Genomic DNA, 22151 nt, shown 5'->3' on the forward strand with positions numbered 1-22151 from the left:
CCATGCAAAGTTTCCATGCATAATCTAACAAAATAGAAAAATGTTACCATGTCCTGTAAAACGTATCTGTTAAAATTGGAAGAGTTTTGATTCTAAGTATGTGTTGTGTGTGTGTGTGTGTGTGTGTGTGTGTGTATTTCTATGTAATTTATACCTAGTTTACAAGAACGCCTTTTCTCTCATTTGTGTTGTTAGTTGATGTGGGTGGATGGTTATTTTATAGAGCCCAGAGCTATCAATAAGCAAGAGTGAAGCTGAGGGGCTGAGGGGGTGGACATCCATGTGGCTTCTTCAATCTTTTATTTCAGCAGATGAAAACATCCCCAGCTGATAAATCATGACAACATCATGAATAATCTTCTGGTGCCTCTGGTGGGCTGTGAAGTTCACATAACTGGATAGGAGGGTTAGAATCTTTTCCCTTTCTTTTCTTGTCGCTACTTCCTCATTCCCCGTGTCATTAGTATGGTAGGAGACCGTAAAGAAAGGGGGACAAAAAGCTGCAGCCAGAGGGCTTTAGCTGCCACCGAGTCACCATTTGACAGCCACTCTCTGTTTTGTCATTACATGCATGTGCCTTTTACGAGTTTTATAGCTCGGGAGCTTTATTTCAGAGATGTCCATTATGGCAGTCGATCCACAGCTTATCTCGCTCCTTGGGTCTGTCTGCGTGCTAGTGGGGAGCGAGGCTCACTGCCCATCTGAATCCCAGTCTCAGAGAGGGACAGGGGAACTGTCTCTCCATGCACTGTTTAATTTAAGAGCAGAGAACTAAAGCAGAGGCTCTCGCTTCTCCTGGGCACAGCTTGTGCACACTTCTGCCTTGACTGCGCTATGAAAGATAACGAAGATGGCCGCTGTCCTTTGTGTTTGCCGTGGAGCTTCAGTTGTTCAGTGCAATGTGATGTAATAGTAATGGAAGGAAAGTTCTGACTTTTAGATAGGCAAAGACATGGAATCAGTCTCATTCCTAAATATGAAAGGGACAAAATTAAAAAAATAAACATTGAATATATTGATATAGAAAGACAGGAGGGAAGGTAGTTCAATGACTCCGAAACAACTCAAATCTTATTTTCATCTTATATATTTCCCGTTTTTATCATGGCGAGCTGAGGCCCATAACCATTCCTGTGAACCTTGCATGTTTGACACTGTCTTTTTTCCTTGGTGTTTAGTTTTCCCCCATGAAGTTTTCTTTTTTAATATCGAAAATGTAAATTTCTTAAATGTTTGCAAGTTGATGAGAATCTGTCTCACATTTAAGCCAAGTTTTAGAATTAGGGTTCTGAGACTCAGATGTCTTAAGTGATTTACTTAAGCATATTCTCATCTTAAATGTGCCCCTTTCCCTGTTAAGCCCTGTTGCCTTTTCCAGTCCAGTAGAAAGAGTAGTTATGTTTTGGCTGTCCTGTTGGGTCCCGACACTGTTGTCATTTACAAGCGATTCAGTGTTCTTTCCCACTGTGGTAGTCAGTAGATGAGCTGAAGAGCCAAAGGTCAGCTGCCATGAGACAAGTAAACATGAAGGCTCTAGGGAGAGCTGTGCAGTCCCACACACTGGCCCCAGAACCACCGGGTCTAGATGGATGGATTTCTTTTCCTGTGTTGATGTTTTGAGATCCAAGTGTAGCTCCGCCAGCCTGGAACTTACTATGCTGACCAGGCTGTCCTTACACTTGCAATACCTCCCTCCACCTCCCAAGTGCCAGGATCACAGGGGTTCATCTTGCTCTTCTTCCGGCTAGGCACAATCATCTGATCTTCGTTCAGGGCAGCATAAGATCAGAAAAGATTTCACAGAATCTTAACTGCCTTAACATAATATTCCCCTTGGTCTTAGAAAACCTTAGACTTCTATGAGACTAGGTTAGCCAAACAGGACTCTACTTCCAAAGGAGATCTGGTTGCTGTCCAATTGCTCATTTTTAATCAGCAGAGGGGCAGATGGGACATTTTGTTTGGCTCATACTTATATGTGCACCAAAGTTCTGTTCTGACTGCTTTGTGAGGGTTATTTTCATCTACTCTTCAATGACCCTTGCAGGAAAGACCTATTGCCAGCATTTTAAAGGTTGCTATACCTCTGCTGCTGCTCTTTCTAACTGGATGAGGGTAAAGAAGTTCGAGATCAGCATCTGAATAGTAATAAGAGCTCAGGAAAGCCTAGCTACTACCTGGCATTGCTGGCGTTGGTGATTTAAAAACCTGCTCATAAAACTGAGGTATGCCGTGGCAAATTCTGTAAAAATTAGCATTCATATGACTTTATTAACCTGATCCCAACGGAAACAAGTTTATGAAGGTGGTGGAAAATTATGACCTTTGTTCATCAACATTTCCTTGTTTCCTGAACCTTGGTGTGTGATTTCCAATGTCTTCCTCCATACCTCTGTGCTAGCTGGTTAGTTTTCCTTGTCTTTGTTAGTTCCGACAGCACACAAGGCTTTCCTCTGTAACTCTGGGTCCCTCAACTCGCACTGTGTGTCCCAGGATAGCCTCACACTCTCAACAAGCCCTCTGTCTCAGCCTCCCTAGTGCTGAAGTGACCAGCCCTGTGCCCCCACACCCTGCTTCCACTTGTGTTCATCTCCCTATTTATTGATGTTGATGCTACTTAGGCAAGATTTAACTCTGATGACTGTAAGAGTCACACTATTCTTGTCCCCATCCATATTTGAAAGAGGATTCTGTAAAAGGAAATATTGAAACTAAAGGATATAATCTCAAACGAGTCTTAGAAATGATAACACCCATATCAGTCCCTTTTACAGCAGTGGTTCCCAACCTTCCTAAACACTGTCACCCTTTAATACAGTTCCTCATGTTGTGGTGATCTACAACCATAAAATTATTTTCATTGCTACCTCATAACTGTACTTTTGCTACTGTTATGAATCATAAATCTAAATATCTGCTTTCTGATGGGTGTTGTCTGGGTTTCTGTCCTGCCTGATTCCCCAGCTGTTTAGTCCCAAAAGAAATCACACGGAGTTCTACATTAACCATAAACTGATTAGCCCATTAGCTCAGGCTTCTTATTAACTCTTATAACTAATATTAACCCATTATTCTTTTCTATGTTAGCCACATGGCTTGGTACCTTTTTCAGTGAGGCAGTCACATTTTCCTTCTTCTGTGTCTGGGCAGGACTGCAGAAAGAGCTTCCTTCTTCCCAGAATACTCCTGTTCTCATTGACCCACCTCTACTTTCTGTCTGGTTGTCCCGCCTATACTTCCTGTCTGGCTCCTGGCCAATCAGTATTTATTTAAAACATAATTGACAGAATATAGACAATTGTCCCTTACCAAATGGGCTTAGGTGGTCCCTGTGAAAAGTTCAATGGACCTCTAGAGGATCAGTGACACACAAGCTGAGAACCATTGTGTTAGAGGCTAGATGGTGGGCATGTGGGAGATTGAAGGGAAGATCTTAGGAGGACAGTTTCACATCACCAGTGTTTACGTCATTTCACTGGCTCCTTCTCCTACTACTCCTGAACAGCTTGACTCTAACTCCTTTAGCGGTAGAAACTGATTTTAAATCCAACTCATTCTTTTGCTGACTTACACATTACCTGCACTTACTTCTTTTGCTTCCTGTATAAATGTGTGTGTACCTGGACTCCTGAGAAATGTATATAAAATTTAACCATAGTATTGAATTCCAAGTGGAATTAAGGGACATTCCTTTCTGCTTGGTTGCTGTCGTCACTAGAAACATGGCCACACATCACAGGGTCCCTCCAATCACATCTTCCTCTTCCTTTTCATGTGTCTAAGAAGGAAAATACCAAGAGTGGAAGAGTGACAAGATTTACCTACCATGGTCTTCCTTTTTTACTTCCTCTTGCTGACAGCCTCTGGACCAGTGTGGGGGGTCTCCACTCTAAGGAGGCTCATTGCTTCCTCTCAATATTCCATGCGCATTAGAGGCAGCTAGTCATATGTAACTCAGTAGGAAGATGAGCACAACATCCTCTTCACTTAGATTTAGCATCTCAATAGGATGGTCATCCATAGAGGCAGACTTGGTGACTTAGAAAACATTTACCATTTCATTCTTTCTCTAATCTGTTTACTTCCAATTTGCTAGCTCTCTTTTGAAAACCTTTTCATCCAAACGGGACATTCTCTAGACAATGTGTAGTGTTATTTCCTGGCAGACCATTAAATCAAATGTGGAAAGGTATTGTGTGTGCACAGTCCTTCCTCTAAAGACGTCAAACAAGCGCAGTGATGTTTTCTGTGACCAGGGCACTCTCAGGTGTTGTGGATGGAGGGCTGTGTGTGTGTGTGTGTGTGTGTGTGTGTGTGTGCACGCACATGTGTGTGTATGTAACTGTGTGTGAATGTAACTGTAATTTAACAGTTATATTTACTATGAAAACAGTTTGCTAAGTTAGTGTCCTGGGTTCAGCTTAGTGGATACTTACTTGCAAACTCCCTCAGCCAAAAGAAAGGAAGGAAGGAAGGAAGGAAGGAAGAAAGGAAGGAAGGAAGGAAGGAAACAAGGAAGGAAACAAGGAAAAGAGAAAGATAGATAGATAGATATCCAGAGGTTCCAAAGTTGTGAAAAATGCCAATCTCAAACCCCAAACAAACTGGGCCAAGTCTACTTCCTTCAGCTTCAATGCTGTGTGCTTCTGTGAGCCTGACTGTAAACTGGTAGACAACATAGGTTTTTCCCATCAAGTCAGATACGGACTTGGATGAATAGCGTTCAGAGTTCCAAGGCCACAGACTTGAGAGAAATTTTAATCTAGGTCTTACAGTTGTACTATTGTCAAAGGTTTGCCAAGATAAAGCCTGCACTGTATTAAGGATTTCAATGCCCCATTAGTCATCAGTGACCGCATTTGCTGGGCTCTTCCTCCTGTAATACAATTATGTTATGTGATCATTTTACCATGGGTAGCAAGTAGCTCTGCAGGGTATATGATCTACCAGTATCATTCATGACCATCTCTCTGACAGTCTGGTGAACTGTCAAGAGACCTGAGCTATAGCTGCAGAAGCCAATGGCTGCCTTTCTTGAAACTGTCTTAGAATCATATCACCCAGAGAACATGGCTGGAAAACTTAAAAGGAAGTGGTGGACCTCTCCTTGCATGCTTTTTTCTGTTCTCAGAGTCAACTGGTTTCTTAATTTGGAAGTAATTTAATATCATGTGGGGGCGAGACTAAGCATTATATTTTTCTTGAACATCGTTTCATTTTTGACACCGTGTTCTCCACTAATGTAAGCCACATACTGCATGCTTTTAAAAGACTTGATGTCTTTGAGATCTAATTTATGTCTATTTGTATCTCAAATAATTCGCCAACTCAATATTTTGGCTGAGCAATCCAAATCAAATATTGGTCCAAGTACCAGGCACTTCCATTGGATGTATCAAGCCTTGACAAGCAATTAGTGATGAATATTTAAGTGCCTTCATTACCCTTGTGTGAGCAATGCAGATGGCGTTTGGGAGATGGCAACCGGAGGTGAACACCTCTGAGTTCTGTTTCTGGTCACCTGTCTACTGGAAGACGTTCTCTGGGCCGTATGCCACCCCTACACCTCTACTGTCTGACTAAAAACAAAGCAGGCTTTCCAAATGCAGAACAGGTTGCTGATGGGAAATCTCTATGTGCATTTTGTGACTGAGGAAGGTTGTCTCCAAGGATCCCAGCCTAGTTCTTTTAGGCACACAAAATCCAAATGAATGCCAAGACTTTTTAAGAGTTTGATAGAGTCAAACTTTCTTCAAAATCCCTGCTGATTATGCTCCTTGATTGCCCCAGTGTGCTGTGTTGACCATGCAAAGGTGAATAAACCAATATCCCATGGCACCTAGAAGCCAACTTTATTACATATGGCCCAAGGGGAGAAATGTCCGTGAGTAATTATAGCTTCAAGATTCTCATTTTCAGTTTCTTTTTTTAAAGGAAAAAACAACACTGGAGAGCCTGACTCAGCAACTGGCAGTTAAACAGAACGAAGAAGGAAAATTTAGCCATGGAATGATGGATTTCAATCTGAGTGGAGACTCCGACGGTTTGTGACCATTACTCATTCAGAGCCCTGAGTGGAGGGGTGGAGGTGTGCTTAGAGCTGCTTCAGACAGGAAAGAGAATAGGCAGGACGGCCATTGTCTCCCTGACTGTCACAGTGGACAGTCCCCCTGTCATTCTTGCTTCAGGGCACCTGTCATTATCACCACAGACAAAAAGATTGAGCCTAGCAGTTTGGAGTCATTTCCTCAGGATCAGTGGACTATAAGTGCCAAAGGCAGGACTCAGGTCAAAGATGACATAATTCCAAAGCAAATATTCTTGCCCAACAGCCACCCACCTCTCACCTCCTTACTTGCTGTGCACCAAATTTTAGAACTGTGTGTATTTCAGTTCCTTTTGCAGTTTGCTTTACCAGTAAAATGTACAGTAAAAAGCACACGCCCCGGGCACTTTTCTTGCATGTGGAGCCCTCCCTGACACACTGTCCTCACACTGACAGACATTACTCTAAGTCCGCATCTAGACCCCATATTACTGGCCCTCCATCTGGGGACATCCACACTCCCCTCCTATACCAAGGTTGTGTCACTTGAAACACCCCAGCCAGCAGTCAGACACCCAAACCAAGAGAGCATATGAAGAAAGTGTAGTTGCTCTTATACAGGACCCCAACTGGGTTTCCTGTCCACGTTGCAGGCTGGAAAAAGACTCAGCAAACTGTTGAAAACAGACTGCAGAAGAGGGGGGTCCTGGAGACTCCCCAGCACACACACACTTCTCTAGGCATCAAGGTTCTCACCAGTGAGAAGCCAGGCAACCCTGGACCCATTGTGATCCCACCGAAACTGAACCTGTGCAGCTGGGGCGCCGGAAGAACAACATCTTACAGCCATTCCCATCTGCATCTTGCTAGCGCACCGGGACGAATAAACCTGGCTGGCGTACACACAAAGAGCCTGTTTGGGGTTGACAAAGTCCCACACTGCCGCTCTCGTGGCTTCTGTTGCTGTAAGGTGTAAGAACTGGAAGCGGCAGATGTGCATGTGCTCATCTCCTAGTTACAAACCCATTTCAGAAAGATGATGTTGTGCATTAGCACAGCCGCCTGTCAATCAAGAGGCAGTTATTGGTCGTAACACATTCCATCAATTTTAAGTTATGCTTGCACAATAAAATATACTCTGGCAATGAATGTTACAGCTGCAAAGCTTGTGTTGCCATTGTCTAATTGAGTGGTTCTCGTATGCAAAGTGGCTTCCAGTCTATATCGAGCAAGGAGCACAAAATGAATGAGGAACCATGAACCATGCTACCAAGAGAGATGCTATTTTGCTGCTGTTGTTTTTAATTTACCAATCCTGTGAGGCACTATTGATGGATTGTTTACTGATTCTTCAGATTAATGTATACAGATAGATAGGAGGGAATTTCAAAAGAAAGACATGATTTTTTTGGTGACACAAGGTCTAGAAACACCCAGAATCTAAGTTTTATGCTGTCTGCGCGCGCCCGTGTGTGTATGTGTGTGTGTGTGTGTGTGTGTGTGTGTGTGTGTGTGTGTAATAATGACAACAGTGGAGACATAGCTGCAGAGTGCCTTGTTTCTGGCTCCCCTTGTTCTCAGCACCCAAGCCCAAGCAACCTGGCTTCCAAGCTGTGAGCTGCTCTGCCAGAGATGCTTTATGAAGTCACATAAGGCCAGAGGAGGGAGAGTGCAGCTTCCTGAGGTTCAGCGTGATCTTATCATCAATAACCCTTGATATCTAAATACAACCATCAATTGGGTTTTTGATAACATGTTAGAAGAATGCACTCAGTGAAATATATGATTTTCCCCTACCTTACAAACGACAGAAAACCTAAGAACCAGCAGCAACATACTGATTAATGGGTTCTTTATCCTGCAACTATCCATTGCCTTTTATAGGCAGGATAGATTGAATGTGTGTGTGTGTGTGTGTGTGTGTGTGTGTGTGTGTGTGTGTGTAGATAGACAGATAGATAGATAGAAAGATAGATAGAAACACGAATCACATTAAAGGAATATCTTTATATTGTTTTGGTCAGAATTCTACATAGTGTGTTCTTACTAATGTGTCTTCAGAGACAAAAGGGAGGTACAATTACTTCAGGTCCGCACAGTCTTGGGATAGTCTTTCCTAACCCAGCACGGCATAGCCCTGGGAATCCAGTGGTTTGATCAGATCTTTTAATCTATACTATTTCTACCATACTGATATACCCAAAGAATCCAAAACAATGATTTGTCCCAGCTTCCCATGGGTTCAAACTGTCCTTTTGAAAGCCCAAAAAGTAATGAGAACCAGGTTAAAAATACACATTTGCTGCCGCAGGCTTATCACAGACACTTCATAAGCGAGCATCTGCCTTAGGAACTGGGAGTCCTGTTATCAGAAGTACTTTTTGTTTTCAGATATTTTAATAGACTAAGAAAACAGTCATGAGGGAAGAATGCTGCCAGCATCTCAACACTGACATACGTGCTGATGTTCCCTGTTTCTAGGAAGCGCCGGAGTGTCGGAGTCAAGAATTTACAGGGAATCGAGGGGACGTGGTAGCAACGAGCCCCACATAAAGCGTCCTATGAATGCCTTCATGGTGTGGGCGAAAGACGAACGGAGGAAAATCCTTCAGGCTTTTCCTGACATGCACAATTCCAACATCAGCAAGATACTGGGTAAGGATAGCGTGGAGGCCCGTGTGGATGCCGATAGATGTGTGGTACTTTCATGTTATCAGGGAAAGATGCTGGGTGTGGAAGGCAGGCTGCTTCTCCAGAAAATTAGCACTATTACGGAGGTCGCTGTGAACGACAGAGTGTCCGTGTTCAACGAGACACGTGCCCAGTTTGTAATGTCCCCCGAGGAGCGGCCACGCCCATTACTTCACCGTCCTCCCTGCTTTAAGATTTATGGCAGGGGACGTGCCATTGCTTTCAGATGAGCCACCCATAGTTGGCGATGGCCTTTGTTCTTCATTTTCCTGTGAACTAGACATTCAGATCTCGGCCCTCTCTTGTGCTCCTTTGTAGAAGCATACTAATTTTAGAGTTTTGTTTGGCATGCATGGAATACCGGGAGAAGGAAAGTGAGAAGCTACAGGTTGGTTAATCAGAACCTGAGAGCTGGCATATCCATTCCTATATGCTCAATCACCCTGTGGGCGAAAGCTGCTCTAGGTAACTCTTAGGGATGTAGCATAGCTCTGAGCTTAACTGAAAAGAAGTTTTACTTACAGCTAGAGCCCGCAGCGTACCAGAAGACAAGGCACACATTTACCCCAAGGCAAAAGCAGAGAAGATGGGGGAGGGAGGGAGGAAAGGCACAGAATATAGAGCTACTGCAGGCAAGAGCCAGACAACGTTAAAGGGAGGGGAAAGTTCCGTTCTGCATTTGTCGGTTGACCTTGTCATCACCGTGCTATTGTCATTCCCATCATCTTCCTTTCCAAGTAGCGTGACACACCAGAACGGCAAGGCAGAGTTTACATGGCCCATTCTCTTAAAATTCGAGTTCAGGACGAAAACACCCAGCTCTATCTAAAAAGGACTTGAAAATAAGAAGTAGCATATGCATAAACTACTTAGGTTTTATTAAAATCGATGATGCTCTTGGAATTACATGTACATTATAAAGAAATATCTTTGCTTGGGTAATAGAGAGCCGATAGCCTACAAGCAACAAGTGAATGCACCCTTTGGCTTTTATACTTCCATATTCTCAACAAAGGCCGCTGACGCCACCCAGGTCACAAGGTGCACATGCAATGCCATCAGACCACATGGAAACACACACGCTTCAACATGCATGTGCATTAGTGTTTTCTTCTGAAATTGTTTTCAGATAAATACACAAATGTTTTCTGCAAGATTAGAACAAGTGGAGTTCAGTTGCAGAAACAGGATTTCTACGTTTAAAAACATAAATTTGTACAAAGTAAAATACTGGAAGCGATCTCTACCGTTGCTGATCTACGGCTCCTTTAATGACTTTATTCTCTTCTCATTATGAATTACCCAAATCACAAATTTCCATTTTTTTTTTAAGACAGGTCCTCATTATATATACCAGACTGTCCTCGAAATCATGGAGATATGCCTGCCTCTCCCTCTCAAATGCTAGAATTAAAGGAGTATACTACCATGTCTGGAGGAATTCCCTGAATTTGAACATGTCACGCTTGCCTTATCAGGAACCACGTGACAGATGAGCTCAGTGCTAAGCCCACCCCACCCGTTAGAACTGTACTCTAGACAGAGGAGTGGACGGTTTGGAGCAGCGCCCTGGCGATGGGGAGATGGCTCCATGGTTAGGAACACTTGCTGCCTAACTTAGGTTTTCAGCACACAAGAAAAGAGGCTCTCAACCTCCTGTAGCTGCAGGTACAGAGTATGCAAAACCTTATCTGGTCTCCACCATCAACCACACTCACATGTGCGCACACACATTTAAATTTGTGCACGCGCGTGCAGACACACACAAACAATTAAAATGTTTCTGATTTTTTTAAGACAATCATTTTTCTAGAAAATGACAGAGATTTTTTATGGTGAAGGGCTAACTGGCTAGGAGAGTCCATTTCTGACTGAAGGTGAGGTCGCCCTACAATCTCTGCCATTGCAGTCTACAGGAAGACGGTTCCAACCCAAGCCTTACTGACAAAGCCATCTTAATTAAACATATAGCATGTATAGTCACACAAAAACGCAACACGGAAATGCTTGGGGCCTTAATAGTTAGTCCGAGCTCTAAATAAATATAAAATCTTCAAATAGCCACAAGATGGTTCTGAATGGCCTATTTCATATAAAAGTACAAAGAAGGCTTGATGTTTTTCTCTTTACTGATTGTTTTGGATAACAGCCTCCAACAGCATGCTGCTAATTCATTCTGCTTAAAACAGGCGCTTGAGCTGGGTTGACATTTTACGTAGTCTCTGGGGATCCTGGTTGACATTTTAAAGGGCTTCTAAGCATTTTATAATACCCTAAAATCTGGTTTTAATAAGCCATTCTGCTGAAATTGTTAACATACGGAATCACCTTTTACTGTTTGGCGCGAGATCAGGGACTGGGGGACATCTTTTTCTGATTAGATATACAGTAGTCGGAGTAAAATGTGCAAATTCATTACATGCCCCATGGAGATGACATAGCTACTCAGCGCACAGGCAGCCTTATAGCAGACTGCCAGGCTCAGATGAAGTTGGGGAAACAGTGAAGGCTCCTTATTTCCTCTTATTTTGAGCATCAAATATTTTTCATTGTAACTTACTCTTTTGTTCTGAGCAGGCATTTCCAGTAGTCTTATTTATTTGCATCAAATATTTTTCGTTGTAACTTTCTCTTTTGTTATGAGCAGGCATTCCCAATAGACTATTATTTTCATTGCAAACAGTCTACAGCAAGCCACTTCCTCGTTGGACATGGCTGCAGGCACCAGCCCAGTAACTCTTTTCATCTTTTGGGGGAAAAAGGGTGTTTTACCACAATGGTTTTGCCACCATCCTCAGTATTTGGAGGGTCTGTAGTCAGTTGCTATTGTCACTGGGGAGCCACTGGGACCAAAACCAACTTACCAGCTGGCTCTCCTCACCCAGAGGAATTATTAAAGATTTCAGCCTCCAAACTGAGACTGTGTGGCCCTAGGATGGAGTTGGGCCACTGCATCCCCATTGGTACTTGAGTATCATAATTCAAATTATGAATAAGTAAATCTGTAAGCTGAGTAGTGGGGCCATGCAGAACCTGTAATCCCAGAACTTGGAATATTTAAGCAGGAAGATTGGGCCAGTCTGAGCTACCTGGAGAGATATACCTATTTGTATTTGTAGTTTCTATGTGGCCCTATTTTAGGATAGAGCTGAAGGCTGGGTATTCTTAGGGGAAAGATGCCGTCAGAAGTCAAAGCAGGGAGTTTTCATTCTCAGCTTATCAACCCGGCACCGTGTCCGTGGCAGGAAATGTAAGAATGACTGGCAACCCTTTGGGAACAAGCATTTTCTTTTCCTAGAGATGTTTTAGAGAAAATCTGGGAAGAATCCTCAATACCTCGTAATCTATTTGAATTCCTTTATTTCTTTATCCAGCTTTCAGAGAAGGTGGTAGGATTTGCTCTAAGTCAGCGGCCCAAGACCATGGTTTTCACTATAGTTCTACCTTCCAAGGGCTGTTTCAGATAAACTGACCATTATGAGCTGCTCTGTGCTTTGAAAGCTGGCCTGCATCCTGGCGAGAAATGCCATGAAAAGAATTGATCTCCTTCAATAGTATCTTAATATTATCTGTGTTTGTGATGACCCCAGAAGGGTCATCTAATACTAACAGGAAAGTCCCACCAAAGCAGTGGTTCTAACCCTGTAGGTTGTGACCCTCAGATAACCTGCATATCAGACATTTACATTACGATTCTAAACAGTAGCAAAATTGCAATTATAAAGTAGCAACTAAATAAATTTTATGATTGTGGATCACCAAGAGGAACTGCATTAAGGGGCTGCAGCATTAGGAAAGTTAGGAAGCACTGTTGTGGTGTGTAACATGAGATAGAGTTTAGGGCTGAACTTAAAGTCCTATGGCCTGACCACACTGGAAATGCTCAAGCACGGGTTTTAGAATGAAAACAAGGGACTCTGCTAAACCGAGTTTCTGCTTGGGTAAAATGAAACTATAGAAGCTGTCTGGATGGCATCTGGGGAGCTAAAACACTGCTGGCAGGTTGGCCGGTGCACCTATAGGAGAGGCTTCCCTGTCCACCCCATGATGTGGCATGTGTACCTCTTCTGTACTCCTAGGGGAGGATGCTCAACAATGTGCTGGCCCCACCTGACTCCCATGATGCTGCCTGCTTCCAAGCTCTCCTCTAGATGATGCCCAAGGGAGGGAAGGTCCCTTCTATGGCTGTCATGATAGACTTGAGATGGAGAGACTTTATCACGATAATTATTGGGGTGATGGTCCTACTTGAGGGACACAGGCCATCGAGTGGCAGGAAATAGGGTCTTGTGTTCTTCCTACCTTTCTGTCTTGCCCACCCTTCCCTACCGACCTGCTCATAGAAGTTTCCACCCAGTGACTGTATCTGCTTTCCACTGCCTCGGAGAGGCTTGCCTTTAAGCACCTCACTAAGCGTCAGATCTACACTAGTCAGATTAACCTTCCCTCCTTGCTCCTGACACACAATGATGATGGAATTCCAAGCTGAGTCTTGGCGCTGAGATGGAACCGTCCACCATCTGCAGCCATAGGCAGCTCCTGTGTTTCGATTTGGAGGGCTCGGGCATTTGACTCAGGTTGAGCTGATTATTTTTCAGAGAAGCATACCTCACCTGCTCTACGATTTCAAAGTCTGGCTTAAGACGACAGCAATTCCACCACCTGCATTCTCGGCCATACTGACAGAACCAAAGCATCCCATCCAATCCATCTAAACCCTAAACCGAGAATTATCAAATGCCATATTTAGTGAAGCTTCAAACTTGTTTTCTCTTCCCTCTAAATCCATGTTAGATTCAACACAGAACAAGGGAAAGTGGAAAATGTGTTCAATGTCTATAATGTTGGTTATCTTGAGACGAGGCGGGTTTTAAGAGTTGTTAAATCAAAGTCTTACTCTCTGAATATTTGTTACGCTGCCTGTTGTTCCTGCCAGATCATGGAGTATGTGCACACATGTATGTAAGGACACATACTTAGAGTCATATGTGTAGGTGCATGGTGCTGGGTAGGCAATTTCATGGGTGTGGAAATCAATTCTCTCCTCTATGAACACAGGTAGGAAGGTTGCCTACCTTATAGAACTATGGGAGACGATAGTAACAAGATGACAGAGCAGTCTTTAAAAGACTGTAGTTTATTGTGTGAACCTCGGGACTCACACGTGCAGGAGAGAGAGCAACTTGCAGGTGTCAGATTTTCCATCCACCATGTGAGTCTGGCTTGGCTGAGGACCCAAGATGTTCATCCTGACTGAAGTTCTCACTCATGGCAACCCCCCAGTCTGACTCCTCATTATAACCTTACTCCTAAGGACCTATTTAGAGGAGCTCATTTTCTAAGCACTGTGTTTTTTTATACACGTGACTTCGGAAAGCATGCGATTCATGAACTGTGGTGACAAGCAATGTGCCCTCACAACATAGAAATACTCAAAGTCTCAGGGAGTTACACATTCACAAGATGCGATGAATTCACATGGAGCCTTTAGCAGTTTAACTGCATCAGATGAAATTCTTGAGCTTCTGAGTGCATAATAAGAAAGTTTTAGTTAAACTGTTCATTCAAGTCAAAAATAAGACATTGCCCAGTGCTCGTGTCTTTGGGTGCATAATTTCCTTGCAGACACCTCTGCTCTTGTGAAAATCTCGCCTTTCAAGTTGATCTCGCTAATCAGAAACATGTTTATATAGTTCTGGAATTTGTCCAACATTTTTTCTCCATTTCTTTCTTGTTCACTGTGGCGTCTCTTTTTTTAGGATTCTTAGAAGCACTGCACGCTGGCATCCCTAACACCCTTGTCTCCACAGGATCTCGCTGGAAAGCTATGACCAACCTCGAGAAGCAGCCATACTATGAAGAACAGGCCCGCCTCAGCAAGCAGCACCTGGAGAAGTACCCGGATTACAAGTACAAGCCCAGGCCGAAGCGCACGTGCCTGGTGGACGGCAAGAAGCTGCGCATCGGGGAGTACAAGGCCATCATGAGGAACCGGAGGCAGGAAATGCGGCAGTACTTCAACGTCGGGTATGAGAAACACTTTCTGGCCCTGTTTCACATAGTGCCAACTTCCCGTAGTCCGAGGGAATATCTCCCCCACCCCGGCTGTTTACTTGCAAAGCAACCTTTTGAAAAGGAACCTGTAGGCAGAGACTGCTCATTGGTTTCCTGCCCCCCCCCAACCAAATAATCACACAGAAACCATATTAATTACAACACTGTCTGGCCAATGGCTTAGGCTTCTTATTAACTAACTCTTACATCTTAAATTAAGGCATTTCTATTAATCTGTGAATCACCATAAGGCTGTGGCTTACCTGGTAAGGTTCTGGCTGGCAGCTCTCATCTTTCTCCTTCAGCAGCTACATGGTATCTCCCTGGCTCCTCCTAGTCTCTCTCTATATCTCTGCCCTGCTATAGGCTAAAACAGCTTCTTTATTAACCAATGGTTATAAAGCATATTTACAGCCTACAGAGGGGAATCCCACATCAGGAACCTGCAGTCTTTTCCAACCCTGTATGTAGCCCTAAAAACGTACATAACATACAGACAGACACATGTGTTTTTAAGTTTGTATGTGGAGGGGCATCCTCTGCAAGCTGCCTGCTCTCCTGAGTTTTGTTCACAAGTTATTTGAAAGCAGTGTCAATAGTAAATGTAGTCCTGATGTCTGAAGTTACATACTTAGAACACGCATGGCTAGATCTCACCAGTTCTTTTCCTGGTTGTTGTCCATGATTTCCAGCACTTCACCATGATAAATTTCACTGCTGGTAGTTTAGTCGATATAGCACAACCTTACTGTAGTTCCAAAAAGAAGCACTTGTGTCTGATTAGTGTAGAGTCACACACATGCGTGCGCACGCGTGCACACACACACACACACACACACACACACACACACACCTTCTTTGTGTGTATCTCTCTCATACAGTAGAGATTACATTTAGGATGCAACAAGGTCATCCACAGGAGATTTCGTCCTGAATTGAGAACCCTTCCCCAAGGATGCTCTCCTCTGTTTTCCATAGCAAGGCCATGCACAGCGATGCTATACACTGCCTATAGCAGCCCTGCAGAATTCTCAAGCTACGTGGGAATAAAGTCATTCATACTTAAAACAGTAAGATTCAGAGAACTTAGGATACTAAATGCCACTCTGGGTATAGCCAGAAGTAGGCTGAATAGTAAAAGAAAGGAACTCATACCTGCCACATACCCTCCAGAGTCCTTGTGTTCTGTGCAAGACACTGGGAGGCCCCATTTCTGGAGTGTATAAGAAATGAGTGAATGAATGAATGAATGCCCAGACAAATGCCTGGTATTCCATCCTACCAGGGTCAGTTAAATTAATCACTGTGGTACAGTGCAAAACCAAGAAGACAGAGTCCCTAGGTTAAAAGGATTTAAAGAATCTCAAGAGTGGGAAGGCAGGATTTGGAAACAAGTGCGGAACCATAGGCAATTTCTAGGGTGGTATGTCTTTAAGCAGGAGCTCTGCCTCCTACCCCAAAAGGGCTGCACCTTTTCACACAGCAGTTAGATAACATGATAGATTTGGGGCCATGGCATTATTTTGAAAGTTCTAAACAGTTTAGAGATTTTGTCCATTGTGCTTGAACCATCTTTATGCTCCATTATAGGAAAAACAAACAAAACCTCCTTCCATCTGCCATAATGAAGGCAAAGTGATTTTGGAAGCAAACTCTTGGGTAATTTGACTTAATCTTTCTGTGTCGGATTTTTTCCTAATAATAAAAAATTAGGATTATTTTAATTATCAAGGGGTAATTCAACTAAATGCCTCCTATTCTACGAAGCCCGATACAGGCAGGTAAGGCATTAGAATCAACGTGGGATGCCATTTCAGCATGTCCCGTGATTGGGTAGAGGCTGGTTCCAGTTAGAGTAGCACTGAGCCACAGGGAAGCCTAGACCTCCTGTGCACACTCACCTTCTCTCTCTGCGGCAGGCAACAAGCACAGATTCCCATCGCCACTGCTGGAGTTGTGTACCCCGGAGCCATCACCATGGCGGGAATGCCGTCCCCTCACCTGCCCTCAGAGCACTCGAGTGTGTCCAGCAGCCCGGAGCCCGGACTGCCGGTGATTCAGAGCACGTATGGCGTCAAGGGGGAGGAGCCTCACATCAAAGAGGAAATCCAGGCCGAGGACATCAACGGGGAGATTTACGATGAGTACGACGAGGAGGAAGATGACCCCGACGTAGATTATGGGAGTGACAGCGAAAACCATATTGCAGGACAAGCCAACTGATAAGGGCCCACAGACTGCGGTGAGCTGAGGACTTAACGAAGCCCTAGCTGGTCCATCCTTACCAGTGGCCAAGCACATTAACTTTCTCGTACACTGACTGTTATTTTAACTGTTAGTCTTAAATAGTTGGGACATCAGCTGACAAATAGACCTCAGCCTCAAAAGGCTCGGAAAGGAAAAAACGTTTCAAGCAAACAACATCAACCACGAGAGATTGAAATAAGCTATGGGTAAAACAAAGCCAGTAACTCAGCTGCTAAACCCAGCACTGAAGTCTCGCCCGTCAACTTTTTTTTTTTTTTAATAAACTTTATGGCTGTTTGTTCTATAACTAGAAATTCTCACTCAGGTACACAGTGCCAACAAGTGGCTTGTGAATGTGTTTCGTTGTTTTGTGCTACAATTTTTAAAAAGAAATGAGTTTTGTTTTGTTTTGTTTGGGGGAATGGTTCTGGGTTTTCCTTTTGCCTTTCCTTTCCTTTCTTCTCCTTAGTGATTGTTGTCTTGCACCTGACAGAGGGAGGGGAATGGGCATTCGACCCCTCTGCCCTCTGTATCTCTCTGCTTTAAAGATGGAGGCCTGTGTGCGAGGGTGGGGAGAGAGGAGAGAAAGAGCCTGGTTTTGCCTTCCGTGCTTCTGTGGCACAGCGTCAGCCGCCGTTCGCTTTAGAGACCTCTAACTCTTGCACACAACACTACATCTTGGAGCAAGTGCCAAATCCATCCTGAAGCGATCACCAACTTCCTTTTCTAAGTCCTTCCTTACTCCTGCTCCTTCGTCCCTGGGGACAGTGTTAAACCTTAGACGGTCCCCGGGAAGAGCTGATACACCAGCAACTGGTGAGATTGATTTTCTTTTTTTTAATGGAAACTGTAGGTGCCGTTCTCAGGTGAAAAGAGAGAGAGAGAGAGAGAGACATAGAAATTTAGAGAAAAAAAAAATATTTTCTGATCTTGGATTTCTGTGTGTGTGTATGTGTGATCATGGTACATTAGCTACTTTCCTATTAAGGAATAATGTTGGGCCATTGTGAGCAAAACCCACTTTCGGGAATGGAATCCCACCCCTCCTAAGCAAGTGGTCTAGAAGCAACCTTGCCCTTGGCTTTGCCCACCCAGCAACAGTGGAACTAAGTGTAGGGCTCAGAAATTCTATTTTTCAGTTTCTAGTGTGCTTATTATTGGGTGGACCTGGTGGCCCTGTGTCATGGAGAGGTGCTTGGCAAACACGGAAGCTACAGTCAAATGCTTCCCGAGGTCCCTTCTCCCTGGACAGTTTGCTTCTTTTAATGTTTGCTACTTAGTCACGTGTGTGTATGTGTGTGTTTCCTGTTGAAACTTTGAGCAAAACAATCATTGTTTTGACTGAATATATTTGGCCATTTTTCGGAAATACAGAATTAGCTTATGTCCCCGCCATTCCGTCCTTTGCTGATTGGGAAACAGAACTGCTCAATAAGATTTTTTTCATCTCTCCCTGCAATGAGGTCAGAGACTGTATTTCACAAATGGGGGCCATGTGTATTTCATGCCCTAAGATCCCAGGATTTGGTTAAAATTCACTATCGCACCACAAAGCGGAGCCTGGCTGAATGCAGAGCCCTTTACCACCGTATGGTCCTTCACTCTAGCTCCTGAATCTGCTGAAGATCAACTGTTGGTGCCAGCAGAGCCCATGCTCGGAGCAGCAGCCAATGGTGACACAGCTGTTGGCTCTGACATCGCCAGTCAAAGGGCCAAAGACAGGGGTAGGGCCTGCACCAAACACAAAGTCATTCTAGGTCACTCCCCTTGGTAGGGTTGAACTACCAGTCGGGGAGCACTCAGTCAGTGACCTAATATGGTCCAGTGTTCCGTCTCGCTCTCATTATGCCCCGCCAAACATCGCCCTCAAGTTTGATTTTTATCCATAATGAATAGGCAAAGAAAAAAAAAGAAAAAGAAAAAATTCTTTTTGTTTTTCTCTCTCTCAAAAGTCTTGCTCTGGAGTTTTGCTTGGAGGAGCTGATCATACCTGCATGTCAGAGGTTTGGTTCTATTTTCTGTTTGTGGTTTGTTTGGTTTTTTTTTTTTTTAATGACTGTATTTTCCTTTGAATTGCCTCTTTTTGCTAGTGTTGTAAAATGATGATAAAATAATAATAATAATAATAGTAATAATATTAATAATAATAATGGTCAGCTGTTCCCAGATTAGTAAATTATGTATAATTTATTTTATTTCTCCCTATTTTATTCTGCTCTGATTTGGAAGTACAGCCAGTAAGCTGTTAGGTATTTAAAACTAATTTTTATTTCTAACTCATACACACATGTACTCACATGCATGTATGTGTGCGTATGACACACACATACTCACCCACACACTTGCTTCTCCATCTACAACTTCCTCTGTGTTAACAGTTTTGGCCCCAGTAGCGTCAGTTCTGGTGTTTAATATGAAGGGGTGAATTAGTAGGAGGATCGTGTTCAATCTTAATTAACTTATGCTCTTTTCTCTCATTTTAGTTATTTAATTACCAATTATCTAGAGCCAACTTTTTGATTTTGTTTTGTTTTGAAGCACTCTGAATAAGAGAAAAATGGACACTTGTTTTTCTACCATTATAACATACAATGTGAAAACAGGTTTATAAAAAATATTGTTTCTCTGTGTCTGTTAACAAACCCTCCTGACTGATGTGGGTTCTCCACCTCCGCGTGCTGCGTTCCTGTTCCACAGCACATTCTAGACAAGCTTGCTTTTCATTTCCTGACCTTGGGCAACAAGAATACTTTGTTTTAGCTCCAGGTAGATGCTACTGAAGGCATCCATGGCCCAAATCCATCCCAACCCAGCGCTATCTGAACAAACTCTCTCTTTGGTTTGCATTTGTTTTGTTTGAAGGGAAAACAAATTGTTCATGGTGACCTACAGATGCCAAAACTCTCCAGTTTAGTTGAGTTTAAGTCCATGATTGAATTGTGCCCAGGCAAAACCACAAAGCAAGTCTGTAATGTCCTGTCATAGTCTGTTCTGACATTTTCTTCAGTGGATGTTGAGTTTGCTTTGCCCAACAAAACCAACAAAAACAAAAGTAATTCTAGTCATGTCTAAAGTACTGAAGTCACTTGAGGGAATAAAAAAGGTGCTTTCAATAGCAACATGACTGTGTTAAACTTTGCCCTATGGGCCTTTGATTGGGTGATGATTCTTGTGAAGGATCCTAAAACCTTTTGTTCTTGTCTATGCCACGCAATGACCAAATAAGATATGGTATAGGAAATAAGACACAATGAAAAGGTCCAAGTTAGCGAACTGCATCCCTCCTCCTCCCCTGCCTATCTGTTCAAGCCACACCCCACCTTTTCTCATCATCCCAACATTTATAACAACACTGGAGAATGATACTGCCAGTTTCTCCTTTTTATATTTGTAATTGGTACCTCTAAATATCATCCTGTTTGATATAAATCTAAGAAAAATATTTACCAGAAAAAAATATGGATTAAAGTTGTTTGTAAGTTAGTGATAATTTGGCTAGTTACTACAACCAGGAGAAGCACAGGCCCATGTGTGCGTACACCTCCCCTCCCATACATTAGTATATTTTTATTCAGATTAGCTAAGTGAACTTTGAAAGTTCATTTAGTATCTAGCTAAGAATTACCTTTGTGCAAAACACCTCCCAATAAACATATTTATCATGGTTGAAACTAAATCTTCCCATAGGGAATGAATATTAAAGTGTAAAGTGTTCTTTAATGAGGTCACTTCATATACTTGATTTCTAAAAGTACAGTTACCTTAGTTCACCTAAAGGAAATTATCTTTACCATTTAATGGTCCATTTTCAGATATTTTCTTAATGCAGAAGCTGATCCTGTTCTCAGAGGAATCCTCTTCTATCTCATTCAAAAGCATAAGAAATAATTATACTTTCCTTACTCTAAAGGGTAAATTATTGAATTGTAATAACTGTATATTTACAGACAGGTTTATAAAATATTTGTCTATCAAGTTAATAGTGAAATAAAACTTCACAAGGTTTGAAAGAAAAAAAATCCACTTAAAGTGGCTGAGCTTTCTCTGTATTGTAGGGCATAGGCATTTCTTTAGCCAGATTTATACAGTATTTAATTTTGAAGTTCCACAGGTTGAAGGTGACATGTAGAGTTTCCCACTGATGGGTCCCTGTAAGCCCCAGTGTGCCTGTCACTGGTCCACTGAAACAGTATTTATTCAGCTCCCCTGGCTTGAACGCACTTAGTCTTTCTAACAGTTTGGATTTCAGAAGTGAAAAAGTTTTGTTTGTTTGGGTTTTTTTTAATGATTAAAAAAAATAGAGAAGAGACAATCAATGCCTGGAGCTAAAAACAAAGTATGTGCAAACTACCATCTCACTTGAAATTTAATAAAATAAAAAATTGTGTAAATATAACATAGAGTTATAGATTTCTATTTTGTTCATAACACATAGTGTAATATAAGTTGTATATTTTCATGTTTTTTGGTTTTATGTTATCATTCATGCCACAATAAGAATAAAACAGGAGTTTGTGTACTCTTGGGAAAAAAAGAAAAAAAATCAAAAATAAGATGTGGGTTCCCACCAACCTGTTTTTTGCTTTTCTGTTTTTGTTTTCATTTCCTATTGTTTTGTTTTGCATTCCCTTTTTCAGTATTACTGCCGTGCAAGGCACCAATAAAAACAGCAAATGTGTTCTTTATCTATTAAACTGTGTTTCTCTGCACAATTTGTTTCTGAAAGAGTAACTGTTCATTTATGAGACAAAGAGAAGTCTGGAGAACCTGTCCCCTAGCTGTAAACATCATGACACTGACTGACTCTAAACTGAGAACTAAGGGCTTCATGCTTAAATGTGGATGATCCTAAGACAGGACCCAGTCAGGAATCCACCCCAAGCCCACTTCTGGGTCACTGACTCAGAGACAATACTCTCCGTATCTCCTAGGACACGTCACTGGGTGGGGGTTGCTATTCTTACACCCCATGGTTACACATTCTCCCAGGGTGTGGGTGGCACATTTCCTAATGTCAGCTCACACAACTAAGAACCAGGAAGGATTTTCACCTCAGTGAGGTGCAGTTTTAATTGCTTAGAACATACCATAGCCTCCAGCGTCGGTGACCCAT

The 22151-nt window shown here is 42.7% G+C and overlaps 1 protein-coding gene across 6 annotated transcripts in view; it reads left to right on the forward strand.

Moving 5' to 3' along the window:
• Sox5 (SRY-box transcription factor 5) overlaps positions 1-21732 on the forward strand; it is a 982978-nt gene extending 961246 nt beyond the window's left edge. For all 6 annotated transcript variants that reach the window (XM_048432629.3, XM_048432630.3, XM_048432628.3 and 3 more), the window contains 4 exons: positions 5935-6043; positions 8528-8701; positions 14548-14764; positions 16711-21732. In XM_048432629.3, coding sequence (XP_048288586.1) covers positions 5935-6043; positions 8528-8701; positions 14548-14764; positions 16711-17014 — 804 coding nt within the window. In that variant the 3' untranslated portion in view covers positions 17015-21732. The remainder of the gene's footprint in view (positions 1-5934; positions 6044-8527; positions 8702-14547; positions 14765-16710) is intronic.
• Positions 21733-22151: the final 419 nt, after the last annotated feature.

The sequence above is a fragment of the Myodes glareolus genome, chromosome 3, assembly GCF_982192425.1.
Source record: "Myodes glareolus chromosome 3, mMyoGla1.1, whole genome shotgun sequence".
In the NCBI taxonomy this organism is placed as follows: Eukaryota; Metazoa; Chordata; class Mammalia; order Rodentia; family Cricetidae; genus Myodes; species Myodes glareolus.